General features: G+C 40.5%; 1 protein-coding gene across 4 annotated transcripts in view; it reads left to right on the forward strand.

Moving 5' to 3' along the window:
* Nucleotides 1-25,401, forward strand: part of ANAPC10 (anaphase promoting complex subunit 10) — a 30,609-nt gene that overhangs the window by 987 nt on the left and 4,221 nt on the right. For 3 of the 4 annotated variants that reach the window (XM_077300193.1, XM_077300196.1, XM_077300195.1), the window contains 3 exons: nt 4,052-4,170; nt 6,084-6,174; nt 7,832-7,952. In XM_077300193.1, coding sequence (XP_077156308.1) covers nt 4,056-4,170; nt 6,084-6,174; nt 7,832-7,952 — 327 coding nt within the window. In that variant the 5' untranslated portion in view covers nt 4,052-4,055. The remainder of the gene's footprint in view (nt 1-4,051; nt 4,171-6,083; nt 6,175-7,831; nt 7,953-25,401) is intronic. The other variant, XM_077300197.1, reaches the window with a different exon arrangement.

Consider the following 25,401-nt stretch of genomic DNA (forward strand, 5'->3'; position numbering starts at 1 on the left):
AAACACTCTGTACAACATGCCTCAGCTCCATACGTCTTGTATTGAATTAAGAAGAGGCTGTTGGATCACACCAGTTGTCCACTTAGTAGAGCATTTCTTTTCACCCAGCAGCTAACCAGTTGCCCTGGGGGCTAAACAAACATGTCATAGAGGCTAAGGCACACCTTGAGCAGAGCATAGAGGCTGAGATGTATGCTGTTCAGGGATGAAACACTGAAAGCGTGTACCAGAGACAGATCATGGTTAAATGTAGTTATCATCCACACTGGCTGAGCTGGTAATGTTAAATACAAATTGGCTAGTATACCAATTGTGCATTTAAACATGTCATGTTTCCATGAGAGTACTATGATCTGTGTAATGTCTGGACTTGGTGGCATTCAGAGCCAACACATGTACATTACAAATATAGCCTCCTCCCCGTGTCTCAGTGAAACTTTCCCTTCAATGATTTGTTATTGGAGTTTTACTAATTTTTATAAAAATGAATTTTATTAATGTTTATAAAAATTTTGCCATCCACCAAGAATCAGATGGTTATAGCATACTTAATTCTTGTTTTTTCCCCTCACAATAATCCTGTAAGCTATGGTAGGATGGGAGACCAAGAAATGGAAACTTCAATGCTGAAAGAATGATCTTTTGTCTGTTCAGTTCCAGTATAACACTGTCAGATACTACTCTATATTGGCTTCTAGTCTGATGCCTACATGCAGTCCCACACATCTGAAACTCTAGCAGCAGAAATAATAGAAGAGAAAGAACTCTCTATAATCTGAGAATTTCTAGAGGGAAAAAATGACAAAGGACAATAATGCTCTGAGGCTGAAGCCATAGAAAATACATTAGTGCTTTCAGGTTTTAGCCAGTTTACCAGTCACTTGCATGGAGCAGAATCCAAGACTAAGGATGGGCATGAATGGGAAATACATGGTTCAGGGGCAAATCGTGAACCAAATTGAACTGGGAGGTTCATTCATAAAACAAACTGATTTGAAGCCCTTCGTGGCCAAGGACCCACATATCTAAAGAATGATCTCTTCTCATATGATCATCTGCAGGATGGGCATGATACCCTCAAGCTGCTATCTCTTAGCTGTTACCCTACTTTGGGTAGCCTCCCTGGCAGCAACCAGAGCCAGTACTTCTTCCATTGTAGCTCTTACTGTTATGGAGCAGGCTTGGTGTGTGTGTACACTCAGGATGCAACAAAGCCATTTTATTTGCTAGTGGTTTAATTGGCGGAGGGAATCTGCAGGGACCCTTCATAGGGGGAACAGGGGTTTGGGTGGAGTTTATTGTATTCTGCACATTTTGAATACATACCTTGAGGTATAAGAAAGGTAGGGTATAAATGTGCTAAATGTACAAAATATGTTGTACTTTTATATTAGAGATGCAATCTACCACAGAAGTAATATCCACTTTATTTAGCATCTTAGGTTTGCAGCCATAGTACTTTTGGATAGCTCTAATCATGACCTTGAGCCTCTTGTGGCGCAGAGTGGTAAGGCAGCGACATGCTGTCTGACTCTGACCATGTGGCTGGGAGTTCGATCCCAGCAACCGGCTCAAGGTTGACTCAGCCTTCCATCCTTCCGAGGTCGGCAAAATGAGTACCCAGCTTGCTGGGGGGTAAACGGTAATGACTGGGGAAGGCACTGGCAAACCACCCTGTATTGAGTCTGCCATGAAAACGCTAGAGGGCGTCACCCCAAGGGTCAGACATGACTCGGTGCTTGCACAGGGGATACCTTTACCTTAATCATGACCTTAGACCTCCTGTTTGTATAGAATTTTTTTTAAAGCTTTCTGGTACATGCTTCGTCATTAATTTTCATAGATTAGATATTAAGGTATCCGTGTGTTTTCCAGCATAATGATTTCTGTTCAGAATGTGACATGTATTTACATTGCTGCAATATTTAAAACTAGTAAAAAGCAACTGCCCTTTTAACACACGTGTGTGCACACACAAAATTATCAATGTAAATTGCTTTTTTTTTTCCTTTGAAAGAAGAAAAAACAATCCCACATCAGCTAGCGGTAGGAAGATCATGGTTTTAGGTGGAAAATAGCCAGAATGCTATCTTCCTTGCTGTTGGCTTTCCATTAAGAATTGCTACTTTCCATTAAAATACAAAACAAAACCTGAAGCAAAGTTACATTCTACTGCAAGTCATACAAAATTTGTCCCTCAGTGTAACAAAAATGTGGTAACAAAGACAGTTTGAAAAGTGCAGTTCTCTGTTTATGTGGGAAAGCTTTGTGTCTTTCTGTCTAGAGAGCAGCTGAAGTCAGAATCTCTTGACTAGAGAAGGGATTAGAGGTTGCAAATAATAAATTTCTAGAAATGGGGAAAAAGTCTAATCACCATGTATTGTATTGTCTTTCTTCCGGAAATAAGAAATATGTTGTGGCGACAGAGTTATGGCACATTGGCTCTGTAATCCTGGGCCCATGAAAATATTCCTTGTTTGCGTTCCATGAAAATTCTGTTTTCCAGCAATGAAAGTTTATGTTCTGATTATTCAAATGGAAAACTGCAGCTCAAGAGACAATTAGGTACATGGCTGCAAACCACATATTCTTGACATTTTGAAGAATGTGAAGAGTTTATAAACCACATCTGACACAATGGAAAATGTTCTTGCTATTAATAAGCTTGAAAATATTCCAGTAGCTGTAACTAATGCAATTTAAAGGCCTCTGTGACTTTTCCCATCATACAACCGTTTTATAATTCATTCCTGCTAATGGCATTCTCGTGTGCTAGCCACAACAAAACATAAAGAATGGTTTTATTCTTACATTGTTTATGCTACTTAGATGGAGGCCAAAAAAATAAATAAAATCCGTCCAGCCTACTTCTGTTCAGTATGCAAGGCACAGATCTTACTCCGGTTTCAGGATCTAATAGGTTGCACCTCATTTTCTGTCCAGGGAACATCTTTTGGTGAACAGTCTGTGCAACCTAACCTTGTGTGTGTTTCAGAAATTTAAGTTCCATTGCTTTGTGAGCCGTATTTCTGTGTAGATGTGCATAGGACTGCAGCTTAAATGTTGTGATAAACCCTTCATTGTCTGGAACCCACCTGCTCCTTAGGTGCCTCCCACAATAATTTTCCTGAGGATTGCAGTTTTATGTATTGTGTTGCAGTGTTCCATACTTAGGTGTCTGTCTCAGCCTAAAGCAGGCTTTCTCAACCAGGGTTTCGTGAAACCCTGGGATTTCTTGCTGTCCTTAGAAAAACATTTATTGAGTGATATGATCATATGTGATTGTGCCAACCCACCCCCTCCTAAAATGGCTAATGATGGGCCTGGAGGAAGTGGGAAGGGGAGGGGCCCTTGGTGGGTGTATACTTGTGGGGTTTCTCAAAGTCTGAAGAATGTTTCAGGAGCTTCTCAGTAGTTAAAAAAAAGAAGAAAGGCTGTCCTAAAGTGAAGCCATAGCAAGGCACTGTTCCCATTAAGAGACCCTGACTACATCCTCCATTTCCTGCTCTTTTGCTGCTCCCATTGGCTTATATTTTATCTTTGATTTAAAATGTTTTGCAAATGGTCAGCTCTTTGCACATCTAAGGTTGTGTTCCTATGCATCCTTATTTGGGATTAACCCCTGCAGAACTAATTCAGGTTTATTGCTGATTATAAAACCTTAAGCTTGTTCTAGTGTATTATAGAAGACCCAAAATGATACCTGATCATTTTTAGCATCTTTATATTTGTAAGTGTTGAATGTATATATAACTCATGTCTGTTCATGTGTAATTAAAGAGAGAGAGTACATTCCTGGTAGCTGCCATGCAAACATCAAGCTTAGCCATTTTTCTGAGTTGGTTTTATGCTTATAGTTGCTGAAAATCTGATTACTAAATTTGCTGTTCTGTAGAGTTTAGCTTTATAGTTAACTAAAGGGATTATCTGGATCATAGCCAAAGATTGCTACATTTATGGCAGATTTTATCAGACTGTTTTCTGTTTACCCTATTGTTATGAAAACAGATTTTTTGAAAAATAATCTTTTACAAATGTCATCTTTTTCTAGTGAAATGACAACCACTAACAAGACTCCACCTGGCGCAGATCCAAAGCAGCTGGAAAGGACAGGAACTGTTCGAGAAATAGGATCACAAGCTGTTTGGTCCCTTTCCTCTTGTAAACCAGGTAAACTACTAATCCAGATGGCAAAGAGGCCAGCATCCTATTTGAATATGAGTTATTTGGGTGGAAAGTAGTTTTTCTGGGATAATATATATTAACTGAGAAGATCTTGGTTAGGAATGCTAATGATTGTTTTTAAATTACTTAGCTCTTACAGGACCACCTGTACTACTTTGGTATATTACTATGGCTAATAATTGCTTTGTTCTTGTAATTATCATTGTAAAAATATGTGGGCTCTGATACTATAATATAGTATATATATTCACACAACTGGTCCCTATTGTATATCCCTTAATCTAGGGCTTGGCAACTTGCCCAGCACCCTGGACCACCTTAAAGTTTTACATACAATATTTATTTATGCATAAATTTGCATACAGGTTTTAGATATTAACCCCCTGCTGCTTTAACACATGCTAAATGGTAAGGCATCAGGCATATTTTTTTTGCTTCCCTGCCTTTCTTTTCCTCTCAAGAAAACTCTCCAATATACCTTTATCAAATATCTACCCCCACCTACAGCTTGCCTTCCTTCCTTCTCTCCCCTGGCAACCTCTGCCTGAGAAGAATGTTGCCAAGGTGTTCCTTGCTGGCTGCCAGGCCCAATTCAGTTGCCCAGTGGAGGGACTGTAAGAACTTGTAAGAATGGGCATTTCACCCAAGATCTCCCAGATCCTAGTCTGAAACTTTTGACTGCTGCACCACACTGGCTTTGGTGCAGTGGCTGCTGTTGAAAGGTACTGAGCAGCTGGGTCTGCTAGTGATTGCTGCTGGGTTTAATTGTAGAGTGTTGTGTTATTTCAATGTACCCTCTGTGGATTACACTGCTTGTGGGATCTACTGTGGGATGCATTCATTTACCGAGACTGGTACATACGTATAATCCAGTCTCTCAGACCCTTTACTCTTGGGTAGAACTGCCACCATCTGGGGTTAACTCTTCGTTGTTCTAATTGACTGGCACAGAACTGGACAAGTTCTTTGTCTCCGCTAATGCATGCTAGAATCTCTGCATATGAATATGTCCTTATAGCTAAACACATCACAACCTGGACAGTGCTGCAGCCTCCGGCAGTCCTTGTAATTATGGCTTCTATTATGAGCCTCCTACATTCTCCTTTTTCTCTGTTTTTCTTTGCTGTGGAACAAAGTGGGGACTGTTGCTTGGGATGGAAGGAGAAATGGTAATAGGTCTTGGGAGAAGCAGCGCTGTGGGTGCAGTCTTCTTTGTAGTTGTGGGACTGTTAATGACCAGCATGCTCCCTAGCTTGCAACTGGGCTCATTACACTTCTAAAAACCCCCACAAAGATAATGGCGATTGGTTTATGGGGACATTCATTCCCCTGAACAGATGAACAAGATAGCTAATAATTATTCAAATTATGGATTCAATAAATGATATTATGTAGTTATTTGATGGAGATCTATTAATGAAAGCTTTTTTTTTGCTTTGAGAAACAAAGGCTGCCAAATTTCCTGTGTTTAAGATATCAAAATGTAGAGACAGCCAAAACATATGACCTTTAGTCCTTCCCAGCATCCGATGCCAATCAGTCACTGTCAGAACTCTGCATATCGCTCCAAAAGAACACCACGGTTCTGTTCTTGTTCATGTCCTTCCTCTAACGAGAAAGCTGTCTGTTTTGCTTCTTTATTCAGTCTGAGTGGGATATTCCGGTGTACCACCTGATGGTATTGATAATAGCTGCCATTTTTCATTCAGTTCATGGCTTCTTGTGTTATGGCCTGAGTGGAAGGGTAGTCCAGCAGAAACTCTTCATTTTGTTCAGTTTATTGGACTGCTGAGGAGTTTCACTTGAAATACTAGGAAGCAACTTAAGATTTACATACTGTACCTGCTGTGATATGGTGATGTAGTGCCAAAGACTCTGCACCTTTTTGTTTGTTTTAGGATTTGGTGTGGACCAGTTACGAGATGATAATCTAGAAACATACTGGCAATCTGATGGATCCCAGCCTCATTTGGTGAACATACAATTCAGGTATTAAATGTTTAAATATATTTTTGTGTTGGACTTTATAGCATTACCTGCTTCCATTGAAAGAAGGTAGAAGCTGTGGGTATAGAAAGAATTCATCATACTGCCAGTTAAATGTTGTTTTCATAATTATTTTCTTTGAATGCTCCCTACATTGCAAATACTTGGTTAAATAATACCATTTGGAAACAGTTTGATACAGTTGATGGATACCTGACTTTTAAATAAAGTATTGGGGTTAAATGTGATCAGGAAAACCTGAATCAATAGTCCTTGTTTTGTAGGCACAGAATACCATGAATTTTCTTGATCAGGTTGGGTCATTATGTTGCTGAGAACTCTGTCTAATTCCATGTTGACATTTTTTTGCCTGTGCTTATCCAGGATGAAGAATAGTTAAGCTTATCTTGTTTTTTAACTGTCCTCAATTTGTCTGCTTGTGGTGATAACTGTGAACACTTCGCTCTACAGGTGCAAATTTACTGGGGATCCATGGCCCAAGGGAGGTTTGCCTGGCTGTGACCCAGGCCAGGGCCTTTTCGGTCCTGGCTCCAACCTGGTGGAATAATCTCCCGGGAATGCTGAGGGCCCTAGCGGAGCTTTCACAAGGGCCTGTAAGATGGAGCTCCAGGTCTTTGGTTGGGGCCAGGGCAGGACAGTTATGATCTGGGCCTTTCCCTGAGCTAATGAGATTATCTGCTGCTCCCTATTAGCTCTCTAAGTCGATTATACGCCCTCTTTTGAGCGGGGTTGGGGGTGGGTATTTAATTCTGCTGCCTTCATGTTGTTGTAGGGGTTTTTAAAATGTTTTCTTATGGAGTTTTATTGTGGGGTCTGAAATTTTGTTACCTGCCACAAGCCGGCAATGGGAGTGGCGGGCTATAAGTTCAATTATAACTAACAAACAGACTGTAGGTTGAGTCTTACCATTTTTTCCATCATGCCAGATGAAGGTATCCTGCATTGGAGGAGTCATGCAAAAGACTTTTGTCTGAACCTTTGGAGTGTTGCTGCCAGCCAGAGTAGATGATACTGACATTGCTAGACCAGTGATTTGACTAGGGATGTGTTAGATTTGCATGTGTACAGTGAAGCTTACTCTCAGGGAAATGTGCGTATGATTCAGCACTTAGTGAGCTGAACACGGCACTCTCCAGTGACATCATTTATCAAATAAATGCCGCTGGGTTTCTGCTCTGAAGAACTCAAGGCAGCTGGTGCAGTCCTCAGTGACATGAAGACTTTGGCAGCTCATTCTAGCGGTTAGAGCCAAGTGTGTATTAGCATGTCCAGCCATAGATGCTAAGAACTTTATCATATATTCCTGAGCAGAGTTTCTCCAGTCTTAGCACATAGATTTCACAAGGCTGATCCTGGAATGCTGGATGTCTTCCAGAGTAAGATTTCATCTTTTTTGATGCCTTTCATAAAACAAAATATAGTTTGATTGGCCTTTTTGAAATCAGTACCATGGTTTTGGGTGATACACCTTTTATAGTATTTCCTTTTACTGGTGTGTTTTGAAATATGTATGATATTGTTATTTATGGGAGTTGACCAAAGAGACTGTTTAAATTAATTCCTGCTGGTTGAACTTTCAAAATAAAATATGGATATTTGCTTCTTGCAAGATTTAAATGCTAATGTTTCTTGTTTCCAGAAGAAAAACAACAGTGAAGACACTTTGTATTTATGCAGACTATAAATCAGATGAAAGTTACACTCCGAGCAAGATCTCCGTCAGAGTAGGAAACAACTTTCACAACCTCCAGGAAATCCGGGTACATGCATCATACTGCTTAATATCGTATGTTAGGAGGGTATTCTTTCCTTTAAAAGGACCTCTATCCATAGCATTTTCCATAAAGACTGTCTTTTGGGGGGAGTTCTAATCGTCAGACACAAAGCCTAGCCTCTAACCATGAAGTTCTCAGAGTTTCATTCTAGTTTTTTAAAAGCTCCATTTAGTTGAATGCAGAGGAGCCTGTAGAGGAAACTACTTTAAGAACTAAATTCATCCACCACCATGGAAAGGTATAAAATTAAGTGTACATATCAGTAATGACAAAAAAACAACAACCCAGTGCACATTTTATGTCATGCCTTTCTCACAGGAACTCAAGACAGATCACACCTAGTAATTCAGTAGAGTCAACAAAATGGGATATTAATGAACAGGGCATTAGAACTGTAGAATCATAGAATCATAGAATCATAGAATCATAGAATCATAGAATCATAGAATCATAGAATCATAGAGTAGGAAGGGGCCATACAGGCCATCTAGTCCAACCCCCTGCTCAACGCAGGATTAGCCCTAAGCATCCTAAAGCATCCAAGAAAAGTGTGTATCCAACCTTTGCTTGAAGACTGCCAGTGAGGGGGAGCTCACCACCTCCTTAGGCAGCCTATTCCACTGCTGAACTACTCTGACTGTGAAAAACTTTTTCCTGATATCTAGCCTATATCGTTGTACTTGAAGTTTAAACCCATTACTGCGTGTCCTCTCCTCTGCAGCCAACAGAAACAGCATCCTGCCCTCCTCCAAGTGACAACCTTTCAAATACTTAAAGAGGGCTATCATGTCCCCTCTCAACCTCCTTTTCTCCAAGCTGAACATTCCCAAGTCCCTCAACCTATCTTCATAGGGCTTGGTCCCTTGGCCCCAGATCATCTTCGTCGCTCTCCTCTGTACCCTTTCAATTTTATCTACGTCCTTCTTGAAGTGAGGCCTCCAGAACTGCACACAGTACTCCAAGTGTGGTCTGACCAGTGCCGTATACAATGGGACTATGACATCTTGTGATTTTGATGTGATGCCTCTGTTGATACAGCCCAAAATGGCATTTGCCTTTTTTACCGCTGCATCACACTGCCTGCTCATGTTTAGTTTACAATCCACAAGTACCCCAAGGTCTCGTTCACACACAGTGTTACCTAGAAGCATATCCCCCATCCAGTAGGCATGCTTTTCATTTTTCTGACCCAGATGCAGAACTTTACACTTATCTTTATTAAATTGCATCTTGTTCTCATTTGTCCATTTTTCCATTGTGTTCAGATCTCGTTGAACTCTGTCTCTATCTTCCGGGGTATTTGCCAGTCCTCCCAATTTGGTGTCATCTGCAAACTTGATGAGTAGTCCCTCCACCCCCTCATCTAGATCATTAATAAATATGTTAAAAAGTACCGGGCCAAGCACCGAGCCCTGAGGTACCCCGCTACTCACCTCTCTCCAGTCTGATGAAACACCATTGACAACAACTCTTTGAGTGCGGTTCCAGAAGTCTGGAACTAACCAGAAAGAGCTGAAGCCTAAAAATTACATAACTGGATTCTACTTACAGTAAGCTTTACGCACGAGTATAGACCTCAATCCCCAACCATTTATCCAAGGAAGTTAGTGAACCATTTTGTTCTATGCAGGTGCTGACTATTCAGTTTTTAAGCCTCCAGCTTAAACTTTCAGATCCTGCCCCAACATGATCATGGTTGTGTCTGAACTGCCATGTTGAAAAATGTAGTTCATATCCACATGCATGCTGTAGCATTAGAAAATTAGTAAGGGATTTGAACAACCATGCCAAGAAGGTATTATAATTTATCCGACCAGTGCAGCAAGCCAGACTTTGGTGTTAAGAGACAGAGACAAAAGTTCCTGTGTTTGTTTCTTGAAAGGGGAGAACAAAATAGAACTTCTGAAAAGCTCTGTGAATTAAAGTGTTTAAAGTCAGAACTGGATCCTACTCATTTTTCCACTTGATTTTGCCTTATTTCCCCTCCTTGCTTTATCCTCTGTCCTTTGTGGCTTTTGTACGCATGATGCCTCCAATCTTCTGGACAGTATTTTTGGTGGTGAAAAAGAAGGCCTCCATCCTCCCTCACTGGCCAACAGAGAAGCTGATAAGGTTCAACCCGCTATTCAGAAATCTTCCTGAAGAGTCACTTCTCCTTGCCAGTCTAGCTATATTCTTTTCCTAAGCAGATTTCAGGAGAATAGTAAGATAACCTTCCATTTTGTATGTGGCTTTAAGCTGTTTGGCAGAGTTAATTCCAGTGCTTGTCACAAACATGATATTAGCCATTGTTTAGAGAGTATTACCAGGATGATGCATTGTCCAGATTCTCCTGTGTAACAGATTCTTCTCTTTTCTATCCAAGTTCAGTATTAATTATGACATTTGCCCATTTGGGTTAATGTGAATCAAAGAATGGTCTACAAAGACTATTTAAAATTTTTGCAACTCTTTTGCCATACTAGGTATCATTACTCCCTATTTACAGGATTCACTGCCTAGAATCAACAAGACGGCAAAACACAAATGCCTGTCTAATGAAGCAAGATAACTTGTTATTTTTCAAGAACGTTTTCTGACATGTTAAAAATATGCTTCTCTTAACAATATTTTTGTATACTCAAAAAGCTCTGCCATTGTTCTAAACTGACGTTGCCCTCAGTGAGGTCACCACATAGCCATTTATGTTTGGCTACATAATATTGTTCTGACCGGCTGTTTATTGCAAGATTCCCAGTTGGCTAATATCATACATGTGACTCATCCGGGAAACATTGCACTGACTCTGAAATGGCTTTGCCCTCCGTGTTGTCATTGTGGACAAATCTGACTGGCTCTATGGCAATATGACATAGTCCTTTGTACTCTGTAGTCCCTGTCTGCTATCTGCTCATGATGTATTGAGGAAGGAAACGAAGGAGGAATATAGTGTATAGTCATTAGACATCACAGAACACTAATCAGCATTTCACTGTACAAAGTAAGAAAGACTGAAAATATAATTACACATATCCTTCCAAAAGTTCCAAAGACAGAAGATGCAGTTGCAAGTTATACACACACGCACACCCCTTGGGTATATGGTATTGTAAAATATGGTGCTTATACATCCATAGAAACCCATTGCATGACAGAGAAAAGCCAACAGGAATCCAGGACCTGCTGCAATATGAAATAAGTTGTACATATTAAGGGCCATATAGAGATTTCAAGTTTGTCTTGTGGGAGTCAACCAGTATACCCAGCAGCTAGTTTTACTGCTATCACAGGCTGGACATTTATCAGCTGGGAACTCCTCTGACTCAAGGCTTGCATTCTTCTGATGAAAAAAAATCTTTAAACAGTATATAATACTGGATTCCTGTTGTTTCATCTTTTTCTGTTGTGTGAAAGGGATGTGTATATATGTGTGAACTGCATTTTATGGTACCACTATCGTATGTAAATGCATTTGCATAAAAATGACTCCCAGCTGTTCATTTTGTCTTTGGGGTTTTCCCTGGATATGTGTAATTATGTTTTGAATCTTTATCAGTATGTACATTGTAATGCTGATGAGCATTGTGTAATTCAGGAAACACACAGTAATTGGAACATGTAGAAGCTGTGCAGATGGGAGACCATTACCAGAGAACAAAATTAAAAAGTGAAGATTCTTGCAATAAAAGGTTTGTGTGTGTGTGTCGGTCTGAGGAGTGTATACTTCTGACCCAAGCCTGAAAGCATTGCTTTCAACCTGAAAATCAAAATGGGAGAATGATTACTTGCAAGTCTTGTTTTCCTTATCCGCTAGATGTCACTGTTGGCTTTAAATGTTAGCTTTTGGATTGGTCCTACTGTCTACCCCACCAGTAATGAATGATTATGCCTTTATAATGGTACCTTTAAAATTCTAGATATAACCATAGTAATTTTCAGGGGGATGTCCTGAAAACTTCTGTTCCCTAGGCCACCCTTTATGTGTATGAATGTGACAAGTTTTTTGAGAGAGCGCTTCCCTGCACAATTTCAGACTTTTGTAATATTTTCCTGGTATTTGTTTCCCTTTGTGTCTGGGATTCTTTTTTTTTTGCCATGGAGAAACGGTGGCTTAAATGCAGAAAGATTTTTTTTTTTTTGCTGTCTTACTACATTATTAAATGGTGCTGCATAGCAAAGAAAAATTCTTTGCACCTCTTTTCACCCTGTAATTTAACACCAAAATAAGGATATGTGGGTTATTATTTAATGAACTTGATTTTTTTTCATGATTTTGTGAACTTGCTGATAGTTATCTAAAACTTGTAGGAAATGCAAAGGAAAACTGTTTTTCCAGCCCCCTTCTGATTCTGGGCATGTTTACTCAGGAGCTAGGATCACCTTGTTCCATGGGCTTTATTCTCAGATGAGCATGCCTAGGATTGCAAGCTCAGCTTTTTGAGGGTGGTATTTGGATGGCTCTGTGTATTTGGCCATTAATTTAAGTAGTTTGTGATTTGCCAGTACCTTTTTAACTTGATAATGACTCTGCATAATGACTGAGGCAAGTCATTAAAGAAGGCAGGGTGATTATAAGATCTTTGACCAAATTCACTTCATTATACAATGATTCCTTGGTTTCATGCTGATTAACTGCATGGAAAATCCAACTAAATCTTTTTTTTACAAAAAATATTTTTCCATGGATGCTTGCCCAGCTCATGGTGTTTAATGAAAATCCTATGATGTAGTCTTGTGCTTTCTCCCTATTGCCAACTGATGAGTTATAAAACAATGATTTCTTATTGTCCACTGGGATTTTTGCAGCTAATATGAAGTATACACATTTGTCTTCCCTGGAGTAGCTACTCTGATCTGGAAAATATTTAAAACTGGGAACCACGTTTTTCTTGTCCTTTGAAAATTTCCAACTTCTGAAAATAGCACGTGAGCTCCATTTTTCAAGCTGTGGAAATCAGGAGGATCTGTTTCAGAAGAAACAGTGACTTTCGTCTTCTGGGTTAGTTATGCTGGTAGCTTTTTCTACTGCATGGCAGTTCAGGCTAAGTTTGCCAACTCCTGACTGTGAGCGTCTTCTGTTGATGGTGTTTGTGCTTCATCTACACCCCACTGAGACTCAGCATGGATTACAAAAATGTAAATCAATACAACCCTAGGACTACAACTGCAGCAATCTTAAAGCAAGGAGCACTGGGCATGATACGTTAACCAGTGCAGAAAACAGTATTACATAAGCATAAAGCAAAAATAGCAAACAGATAACACATAGTATAAGCAGTGGTATGGTTCACAGATGCCTTTCTCAACTTTGTTTACTGTTGAGAAACCCCTGAAACGTTCTTCAGGCTTTGAGAAACCACAGAACTGGTGCAATCATGCAGAATATGGTTGCAAAACAGCTGTGTACATGCCCTCCTGGGGCCCCTCCTCTTCCCACCCCCTCCAGGCCCATTATTGGCTATCTTGGAAGTGGTCGGTGGGTTGACATGTCCATATATGGTTATATCACCTGATAAATGTCTAACAGATATAAAAATATATATTATAAATTCATTAATTTCCATCCATTTGGGAAACCCTTCCAGGGCTGTCAAGAAACCCCACAGTTTCACAGAACCCTGGCTGAGAAAGCCTTGTTCACAGTCTTGGAGGAGTCTTACTGAGGTCTTTATAAATAGACTCAGGCACAATGACCAAAAGGCGTATGCAAAACAGGAGTGTGTATTTGGAATAGACAGAGCCAAAAAAATACCCCCAAACTGCTTTACCAGTATTTGGCGTTTTTTATTTATGCTGATTACAGATCAGAGAATCTGATTGGCTGAGTCCAAATAAAAGCAGGGTTTTAATTGGGTATATTCAACTATACCAAAGATCAGTTGGAGCAACAGGAGCTGAGAACTCTGTGCTTCCTCAGCTGGGAGTCGATTTAAACTGAGCTTCAAGAGGAGCCAGCTCAGGAGGGGCCAGAGCAGCAGGAACTGAGGGTCCCAGACAGGTCTGCATGTGGCAGGAAGAGACCCTCAGGCAGATCCTGAGGCCAGCTTCTCCTGCAGTGCATCAGCTCCAGGGCTAGTCTGTTTTTGTAAAAATTGGTATTTGTCTTCTTGGGTATACCTGAATATCATACTGGTATTGAGATACAGGATTTTTGGGGTGATACCAAAAAATTTTCAGGTCCAGTAGACCTGAACCAAAAAAAAATGCAGATTTCTTTGTGTACCCCTAACTTGGAAAGGCAATATGTAAATTAAAGAAATAATATTAGTTTGCATGAGATTTTTAGCTGTTTGATTAAACGATGCGGGGGGAAAGTACGTGTGATGTGCCTGTGAAATATGTAGCATATCTCTGCTACTAAAGGTACATCTACCTATCTTTTAGTGGTGGAAACTGCAGATTTAAAATAATCATGATGATTTTCTCCTTCACCCTTTTTGTATCTCTGACACTGTTTAGAAGTGGTAGGATCAGTGAACCTATAACTATTCAGCTGTAGCCTAGTGCAATGGCTTTTTGACTCAAGCTGGTAGTTCCTTCATTCTGCTGAATCTTTGCTGTGGTCCCGAAGCATGGGAGAGAGCACTCCTGCTGAAACTTAAATAGGTCTAGGTCTTCAGGAGACATCTGGGAGGCAGTCGGGGCACTGCCTTGAGTTCTAGCAAAGGGGGGAAATTTAATAAATGCTAAATGAAGTATTGGGTTATTCAACTGCTTAGTCTATACAAACAGTGCTTCACTGCATAAATATTTTGTCAGATTTTATTTTTATTTTACTCAAAAGCATCTGCAGAGGCTGAAACTTTGGGACAGAACTGTCTCTCCCCCCCCCTTCATTTCTTCAGGCTGTTTTTCTTATCAAAATGGTCCTCTCTGCTCTGCATTTCACCCAATAGGACAATACAGTCTTTCCCTTGACATAGGGGGAAAGTAGCTGGGGGAATAACTTTAGTAAGAAAAAGAGCCTGAAAAACAAATAAACACTCCTTATGACTTTCCATTCCAAACTGCAGGTTTTCATTACTATTTGGTTGTGTGAATGTTTCCTATAGGCCCATTATGCACGGCCGCCGAAACGGCGATTTCGGGTCACATGGGAAACGTGGAAGGGGAAGACGCGAAACACACCGGTTATGCACGGGGTGGGGTGCGACGGCGGCAAAACCCAGAGTAACCGATTATGCACGCGGCAATCCCGGCGCCGCTTCTGGTTGCGCCCCGGTCACCCGGAAACTGCGCTTTCTTCCGCGTTTCGGTAACGCGGCTTTTTCGGCGGCATGCACCGAAGCTGCGGCCGGTTGCAGCCGACACCGTGCGTTATCGGTGATTTCAGTCGCCACCATTCCACCCCGAATGTGCATTATCCCCCCCGTGCATAATCGGTCATAAGGGGGCTAAGAATCATGCGCATGGTATGACTCTGCTGTCATTAAGCTACATGGTATTCCATTCCAGATGTGGATTCTAGATTTTATGAAAAAAGCATTTTCTCTTAGTCTGTGGTGCAGCCCATATGATGGGCAGCACACACAAAAAAACAGACAATGAGGTAAGGATTCTTAAACAAAATTATTTTGCTACTCCTGAGAAAAAAGCAATAGTCTTTTGGCTCAGGGGTTCCTGTTCTCTTGCAACCTTGGTTTGTAATCTAAAGGCACAAGGCAGGGCAAGAATGAGCCAGGTTTAACCGTGGAATCTCAGTTTCATGCAAGAAGTACTCCTGTTTTACATGCTGGAATTCAGGCAACAAGGAAAGTGAGGCTAGATTGAAGGCTTCCTAAATTGGGCAATTTGGTTGAGAGAACATGTGAGACTGAGAAAAAAGTCTGGACAATTCTTGCCAGCTTGTTGTGTGAATACAGGGTTGCTGATGACCTAATCAGCTGTTGGTGTCCCATCCCCCCTTTCAAACGGTGTGCTTTCTTGTGAGATTATTAAGACAAAGCAGAATTGATAGACCTTTAGTTTGTGCAGTCTGTCATTTTTCTCAAGGTTTTTTCCTTCTTCCTGGCAGGGATTATTCTCTGGTGTCCAAGATAAGCAGTAATATCCCGTCACCAAGCAGAAAGCAGTGCCAACCTTCTGTTTGCTTAGAAGTGCTGGGTGGCTAGGGAAGCCCTCCCAACCTGTTGGCGCTTGGTTCCTCTGCCAGTTTGAACAGCCACTGGCACTTGGAATAGTTGCATCTGAGACCTGTTGGCTTCTCTTTGAGCTCTTTGATAAGAAAACATAAACTTGTAATTGGCTCCCCCACCCCTTACTTTAGCATTTTGGTATTTATCAGGCTAGTTTCACCTGTGCCCCCCGCTCATAGTTTTTAATAGTGACTTTTTTTTTAAAGGTCACTTAAATGTAAGCATCAAGGTTGAAATGTCAAGGTTAATTAGTACCAAATTAATCCATAGTTGTGACTCTAATAGTAACCTGCAGTTTTCTTCGTTTTTAGTGTCATTAGAAAGCACCCGCTGGCCTATGAAACTGAACCTGATTTGCGAAAGAGCTTCCCAGCTAAGTCAGTGCTTTTTAAAGATGACAGCCGATAAAACGGCAGCTTACCCTTCGTTTCACAACTGGAGATTGATTTGGAAGTATTAACTTTTTAAAAGCCGTTTGCTTTAAGGTTTTCAGTATCAGGGTATTCTTTATTATTTCATAGAAGATAGAAGATAATTATATCTACCGTCGTTTTGAAAATAGAGTAAAATGACCCTGGTTCCTTAGTTTCCACATCCCTCTTCCTCTTCCTCTTCTTCCGCTGGTCCACTTTTTTGAAAATAACATTTAGGTACTCCACAAGGGGGGGGGTATTCATTCTTCAGCTCCAGAGGGGTGCTTTACTTCCTCAGCAAGCTGCGATGTGTGCTGCAATAGAGTCCCAGCCTTCTTTCTAACCTGGGAGTCAACACTGCAGTACAAGTACCACTCAGCTCACAGCCTTCATGGGTAGAGGAGAGGCAGGTGGTCATCAAGCCAAGAGTCTCAGGGTCACAGCACAGGAGTTTTTGAGTGGCTCATGTGTCTCCTAGTGCTAGAGTAAAGCTGTTGTTTTTTCCTGTGGCTGGAGATAGCGTGAAGATAGATTTTTCCCAACCCAGGGAAATGTAGAAGCGCTGCTTTTTTCATATCTGTCCTGGGGCAATTCCCATTCCAAATTGCAGGCAGGTGTTATTGCTTAATGATGATGAGACATTGGGCACTTCCCCCACTGTGAGTAATCTCCTGCTCTAAACTTCGCTGCCCTCTACTTGTTGAAAGTTGAAATGGACTGGATACTTGCTGCTTGTGTTACTAGGATGCTTCTAAAGAAAGAGGCATCATTAAAATGCTCTAATCCATTACTTAAATCACTTAAATATTGGAGCTAATCGACTTTTAGTAGCTGTTGCTAGCATTGACTTGTTCTTTTATTTTCTTAATCAAAAAGCAGTTGGTGTGTATGTTTTACCAGTATTCAATATTTCTGTGTTTTCCCATCTAATTAAAACCATTACATCAGTGCAATGTGCTAGTTTTAGACTGTATAACTAATTTACTTGCTATATTCTAAATTCTGGCCTCATGCCCATATTCCCCCAAGTTTATTCCTGTTGAAATGTGTTTACATATTGCATGGGTTCACAATCCAGTAATCTGGATTCTGTGCAACTAAATATACATGTCTGGTCTGCTTTTGACTTTTATTTTTTAAATAACCACATTTCCCCTCCTTTCTCAAATGCACTCAGCAGGGGTTCATCAAATGCTACAGGGAAACTCACAAGCAGCACCTACCATCAGCAGTCCCTACTTGACTGCTCCTCAGCATCCAACTGTCAGAGGCATTCTCCCCCTGGACCTGACAGTGCAATTCAGCTGTCATGACTAATAGCCTATGGTAGGCCTATCCTCAAATAATCAGCCCAAGTTTTTTTATAATCCAACTAAGCCAGTAGCCCTCTGGATAGCTAAAATGGCCAAAGTAGTGATGAAAGTAGAACAGAGACACTTTCCCCCAGAAAAAGAAAATTTGCTGTGCAAATAGCATTTAAACCCTTGGTTAGATTATGTGTCCTGCCCTTTCCCTTATTCTAAGTTATCAGTACTTTGAAGGCTGAAACAAACTATATTCAGTGGGATGATGATAAAAAGGCCAGATACGCTATTCTTGTGACCCGGGCTTCCATTGAGAGGGAAGCATCCAGAATCACGCCCAGGTTCTTGGTGGAGTGGGCCACTGATAGCTGCACACTGTCCAGGTTGGGCAAACACACTTCCTCGCTTGGATCCTTCCTGCTCAGCCATAGACCTCTGTCTTTGAAGGACTGAGTTTCAGACAACTCTGCTTGAGCCACCTCGTCACTGCTTCCAGGCAGCTGGCTTATGCTTCTTGGGGCTAAGAATCAGGGTGGTCATCCATCAGGAAGAAGAGCTGGGTGTCATCTGCATATTGGTGACAACCCAGCTTGAACTTCCATATCAGTTGGGCAAGAGGGCCCATGAAGATATTAAATAGGATGGGAGAGAGTACTGCTCCTTGTGGGACTCCGCAAGCAAGTTGGTGGTGGCTTGAAGATCTTTCTCCTAGTACTACCCACTGTCCAAAATTGTAATGCCGTTGAATTTCAAATGTGGAAAGGCTAAGTGCAGTTTGTTTATTTTGTTTTTTACAAACACTGCTACTGAATGTTCAACCCATTGAAATTTTTCATATGCTCAACAGGAACGATTCCTCCCTTTGAAAAAAACAAAAAACCCCAGGGCTGCCTATCACTGGTTGAAGTCGTGTTTGTGTTGCAGTCACTGAGCATAAGTGGAAGTTCTTCTGTGCAAGCCTATTCACTTCTCGTGGGCTTGCCTGAAAGAGATTGCTTTGGGGGGGGGGGCTGTTCTTATCATCTCGGATGGTGCAGTACAAATATTAAGTTTCAGTTAATTTGTTGCACCAGTTCAGAGGCTATCATCTTGCTGGTGCTCGTGATGAGAATTATGATCAGCCACTGGTCTTCTATCAATGAGGCAACTGCACTTGGTTTGGAGTTTTGAATATGCTCAGTCCAACAGTTCACAGAGCTATTGAGCAGAATGACCAACAGGTGGCTAGACTACTTGACCCTGTCACTTTTTCATACAAACACTTGTAAGCAAAAAAAAATGTCCTGCCAAAAAAAATTGCAAGTGAAAAAAATTCCATTAAAAATGTGAGTATCTTCACTAGGATTCAGCCCTCAGAGAGGGTTGGAAGTTCATTTAGTGGATGTGTACATACCAAATGTGTGAATGAGATTAGTTGTTCCAGTGTGTTAATAACTGACTGAATTTTTTCTACTGGGAGCTGTATTTTCAAATACTTGTAGAGTTAGGTAATTAGCTAATCTACTCATGTCCCTTTGCTTTATTTGTCATGTTGCTTGCCAGTATTGTCTCTTTTTCTGATGCAAAGACAAGACTGCTTGGCTGGTGACCACGCTGTTGTCATGGGGGTGGACTCCGTTGGTCATTCCTGAGCCAATATTCTGAGCAGTACATCTGGGTGTTCAAAGAGCACGTCACCATGAGTGTTTCTCAGTGCTGTGCACTAGACAATTCCAGTAAAGAGACTACCTGTATGCTTAACATTTTTAAATTATTGCCATGATCCCCTTTCAAATTTGGTTGCAGTGGTGATGAGGGTATCACCTTTAAAAGATTTTTAAGCCTATCGTGTCTCTTCTGCGTGGAAAGAAGTATCCACAAGAGCATTCTCTGGTAGATGATTTTGTCTGTTTAAATAATGTTAAATGTCCCATGGAAAGAAATGGCTTTGGTTTGGAAAAGTAAAGTGGGACACAACTATTTTTAAGTGAATCAAATATAGCGATAAAAATAGAAATAAATTCTGAGAAACTTGGAGATGACATTCTTGGGTTCATTACATGTCCTGGGGAAGTGATCATTCTCTTTTAAAAAGCAAAAATGCACCTGATATCTGAAATGATAGTTTAGTTGACTGGAAAGCTAGCTTACAGATGGTGGCTTAAAAAAAAAAGTCCCTTAGATTTGTAATGAGGGGGAAATGATGGTATGTTTCACCTAAAGTAAGAGAGACAATGTGTAATAAGGGATTTTGTGGTTTTACAGCTCAGTGCATGTGTTTGAAAGCTGTTCTCTCAGCATCGTGGGTGGCAGGTTATGCTACCATATAACGTATTGTAGTTGGCTCTCCACACTTGTCAGGGTTAGCGTTCAACCATTCGGAAAATTTTCCCATTGTTCTAGCATGTGAACCAAGACTAGCGTTGAATTCCCAATAACTTGGCGGGGTGGAGGAGGGGAGAAGCAGTTTAATTAGAAAGTTTGAGATTTGATTACTCTTGTTGTTATCTTGAACGTATTTTATGTCATTCCGGCCCTTAATCTGTGGACACCATCTGTTTACAGTTGCAAAGCTGGGAAAGCAAACGTAACTCCACCGGGCAACCCCTTCAGCAGGCTTGGAGCTATTTTGTGTACTCTGCTCTGCTTTTCTCCAGCATTGGCTCTCCATTTCCATCTTAAACATGTTTGCTTTAGATGGACCATAGCTTTTGGCAGCTTTTGCATTTTTAGCAAATAATACTGTTTCTAGCAAGAGTTGCAAGCAAAAAAGAAAAAAAACTTTGTGTGAGGTCCTTGTAAACTGAACCTTGGGAACGTTATGTTTCAGTATTTTCTCCTTTGTGCTTCTTTCCTATTCGTGTCATGGTTATAAATTATATAGTTTGAAATGAAGAATTAAGAACATTCTATTTTGCGATTCCTTTTTAAAAAAAATTGGAAGGGGTGCTGATGTCTCTCTTTATGTGCCTGGCTCGATTTTCTTTTTTACCTGTTGTTTTCTGGGCTGGCACACAGTGAAATAAGCAGTTATGGCATTGAAACTCCATTGTGCCAGGGCTTAATCCAATAAAAACAGAATGACCGCCTGCTGAGTTGTATGCTGTGCGCTTGTGTGAACATCAATGTCTGCTGTTCACACACAATTTTTCCTTCAAAGTTTTTTCCTTTGGAATATTGGAGAGTGTACTGAGAAGCATTTTCTTTTTTTTTTGGCCCTTGGGCTTTCAAGGTTTAGTGAATATTGTTAAGTTTGCTTTGATAGGCTCGCTAAATGTATTTCACAGATGATCATTACTACATCAAAAAAAGGAAGGAAACTGAAAGAGATGAGGGGTTTGGATTAAGTAAATAACTATTGCGTCAGGAGAGTGGGGAAAAAAGCCAGATGCTTCTCTATTCTATATTTGTTTTTTCTGACTTGAAAGCAGAAAAACTGAAGGAGTGCATGTGTATGTATGCGTGTGGTAATGGGGGAAATGATAGATTTTAAATATTGACACACAGCAGTTGCCGATATTAGTCATTTCATTTTAGGCAACGTGTGCCTTGGCTAGGGCATACTTTTAAACCAACATGATGGCACTCTGCTCTGCAACTAAGACTCAGACCTGGCATTAGAATAATGGTCTGTGTGATCATCTGTATTTCACATTTGATCAGATTGAATCTGCAAATAGTTTCCAATGGATTAAATGGCAAACTTAATTTTAAATGTTGAATTAATGCTCCCCCCCATATAATTTTTTTGTTTTGTTTTTCATCTTCTCAGCAGAGATTTACAAACAACCAATGTTCTGTCATTTTGAATCTTGAATAAAAATGTAGTTAAAGGAACTTTTATCAGGTAGCCAAGAATACCATGCAGAATGTTAAAGACATTTTATATTTATTTATTTGTCTTGTATACTTCCCTTCCCAACAAACAGGCTCTGGGCGGTTCACAAAAATCAGATTAAAGCACCCACAGTACAATTTGCAGTTTAAACATCCACAGTCAGTCCCATAGTTAAGATAATAAAACATCTAAAATCTTATTTCAGAACAACAACAGATAGTTCTTTCTGAAGACTCATTTACATAAAGCCAGGCAGTTCCTCGCACAGAGAGAACCCATCCTCTTTTTCGGGATGAGATGCCAGAAAGACAGTTCCTCAGGTCTTCAGACAACGTGCTGCAGGAACTGGGCAAGAAGGCATGGACAAGGAGGGGAATACTCCACCCCCTCTCCTCTCAGCTGTCCTCACAGCCTGCTGAGCTGGAGGCAGCTCTGAGACACAGTGGGATTTTCCCAGGCAGGGGGCTGGGCACTGGGCAGAATGCCCTTTCTGAGACAGGAGGGTGGCAGCATTCAGGGAGATTTTTGGCAGAATCCCAATCTGAGCATTGTTTCTTCAGTGCCTTACATCCTTTGCCTGGTGTTGGTGAAATAACTGCCTCCCCAGCCAGTTCAAAAACAGGTGCGCAGAGGCTAAACTGAAAGGTTGAAAGCCACTGATGAGAATCTCATGTCTAGACCATGGTATTAGACCTGCCAAAGGCAAAGTGGACATGGCTCAAGGTCCTTGTTGATGTTTTTACACTTTAGTAGAAGCTGGGAGAAAATACCTGTTGGCTTACAGACATCCAGTATAAAATGTCCTACATGTGAGATGGGAACCGAAAGTGAATCGGGTTGAAGCTACTTATTCAAACTCCACTGTTGGTGAGTTTTAGCATAACCTCTTCCCAGCATCTCTCGTTCGCTTGGTACATATTCCTGCCTTGGTGTTCGTCCTAAAAGACCATAAGAGCAGTAGGTTTACCCTAGTGGTGTATTCTGATTACTGTATTAACATGGAGTTGGAAGCATGCATATTGCAAACAAAACAGATCCAATACAAATAATATAACGTGTAGGATAGAGTGACCCCTTGATATGCTCATCTGTAGCAGTTTTGATGTATTGCTCAATTATACAGATGCAAAAGTGCTTTATTATGAGTGTGTTTTTTTTCTGCTTGATCATTTTATTCATATTCAGGAAATAAGTCTAGACATAACAAACAATTCTGAAAGTAAATTATGAAGGATTTTTTTGTACTTAATCTGTTTCCATTATATATGATAAAAACAGGACAAATGGAATTAGCAGAGACTGGAAGTGAAATGGAATTATTTCCCATTAGTCTTCCAGAGCACAGTGTGGAAACATGTTGCAGAACAAATTGCTAGGAAATAACTAATTTCTTCTTAGCCTTTTGACCTGAACATTTGTTGTTGTTGCTTGGGTTAGAACATAACAAAACACCTTGGGCTGAAGAATTATTATGGGCTTCCATGAGGGTTTTGGATCACACATGTGATGGGGTTTTTGTGCTTTCCAGGTCTGTATGGGTGTGATTTTGGGACCAGGGCAGCACATGTGGCCATGTTGGAAAATTTATGTGGGATGGTGATGACTACAGGTCAAATTTTCTCTCCATGGGATCATTTCAGGTCAGGAGAACGGTGTATGAGGGGAAATGAGGTCCCGGTAGAGTCCTGATCCTAATCATTTCTAGACATCCCTGGGGAGCATGGATCTGCAGTGGACATGTGATCCAAAGTCCTTGGGGTGGCAGTGAGTGCTTTGTATTGTATGACTTGATCCAAAAACATCTCAGATCTTTAGATCGGCATATCGCTGTGGTGCAGCTCAATATTATGCCTGCTTAACAGAAATTAGCTCAACTCAATTCAGTTGATTTACTTTCTAGTAGGAAGAGTACATTGAATTGCAGCAACCTAAGCATGCCCAGTGACTTGTATTAATATAGCCAGTGATATAAATTGTGGTTTGTTAATCTGTGTGAAGCTAGTATGGCAAGTCTGTCCTAGCATGCTACCTGTCAATTAGAAGGACTAGAGAAAGGATTCATGTTTTCTGGGGAAGGAAACCTGCAATCGCTCAGCTGTTTGTTTAGAGAATTATCTTGTCTGTAGGGAAGAGTTTGTGTAATCTTTGGCTGAAATAGCATAAAATCACTAGACTGGACATGTTGTCATTTCTGAACCAGTCCAGTATGATGATCTGTATACAAATCATCTGCAAAGGAAAGAAATTAAATCACTGCATGAGGTATTGTCTAAGGTTTAATCATTTTTTCATTTGTTGCTTGATCCTTTTTCTGAGCTTTTGCATTTGGAAATATGTGGCACTTCAAAATAGATCTCACTTCTACTGTATGATATTTTTACTGACATTTCCAGAGGTGAACTCTGTAGCTTTTGTATAAGGCCTCTGAAATATAACATTACTTGTTTATTATTTTGAACACCATACAGTTGAATTAGGTTGCATAAATTATTCTGGTTTAAGCTGCTTTAGGTCAGTCCCACAGGCTAATTGTTCTTGCATAGCAGTTCCATGGCAAGCAGGTATCTCTCTTAAATGGAAGCAAATGCAGAATAAACGTCTCAGTTGTATCACAGAAATTAGGCTTGGGTGCTGGTTTGAAGATTGCTCTTGTGCAGAGCTTTATTAAATATTTCTATAGAAGACAACCGGATCTGAGCAGAAAATATGGCAACAGAAGAAGCAAACGGATGGACCCTAATTATGCAAAGTAACGAACCTCAAAAAAAAGAAAAGAAAAAGAAATTGCTTGTCTTTGTCAAATACTTTCAGAAGAAGTATCAGGTAAATAGCAAGCCATCCATACTACAACTTTTTATGGGATTACATTGTCACATAGTCCAACCTAAGTATCAGAACACTTTGCCTGCAGCTTGTCAAAGCACCAGATTCAGTGACAATGTGAAAAGGAGCAAGGAGCTTGAGATGACTCGTCTTCTGTCATGAGGTCACAATTTCAGCTAATTCAGTGCCTTTGGACTTTTATCAGCGAACAGCAGGACCAAGGACCAAACAGCTGTTACTGTGTTAAAACCTTTATTCAGTAAGCGTGTATTTCAAAACCTGGTTTTCATGATATTCAATACTGCATGTGAAACAATGAGCAAGGAAATGAAGTCTAAGCTGTTAAAGGATACTAAAGCTGGAAACTACTAATTTTATAGGCCACTATGACAATTGTCCTTAATGAAGAGTAAATTGTATGAACTCAGGTGAACCGTTTCGTAAACATTAAGCTCAGATATGTTTGATTACAGTGGGAAGGGGCTATGGCTCAGTGGAAGAGCATCTGTTTGGCATGCTGAAGGTCCCAGGTTCAATCCCTGGAATATCCAGTTAAAAAGGAACTGGAAGTCAGTGATGAGAAAGGCCTCCGCATGAAATCCTGTAGAGCCACTACCAGTCTGAGTAGACAGTGCTGATGGGCTGTTTCAGTATAAAGTTGCTTCATGTGTGTTTCAGATTTTGATAGCAGGTAATTGTACAAATATCCTTCAGCATGTGAGAGAGACTTTATAGTTGAGTTAGAAGGCATGGTTCAGGATTCTTTGGAGTTTGTGGTCCTCTTAAGGTGAAATGTTTTATTAACTTTTGTCAATACCTTTGGGTAAACCCTTACATGTCCAACCTTACATATATCAATTGCATGAATGAATAAATAAAACCTTACACATCTTTACAGAGCAGACAGTCAGCATCAGATATTCATTCGAATTATGTTTCTTGTCTACCTTCATGACAATTATC

Source organism: Paroedura picta, chromosome 10, assembly GCF_049243985.1.
Source record: "Paroedura picta isolate Pp20150507F chromosome 10, Ppicta_v3.0, whole genome shotgun sequence".
In the NCBI taxonomy this organism is placed as follows: Eukaryota; Metazoa; Chordata; class Lepidosauria; order Squamata; family Gekkonidae; genus Paroedura; species Paroedura picta.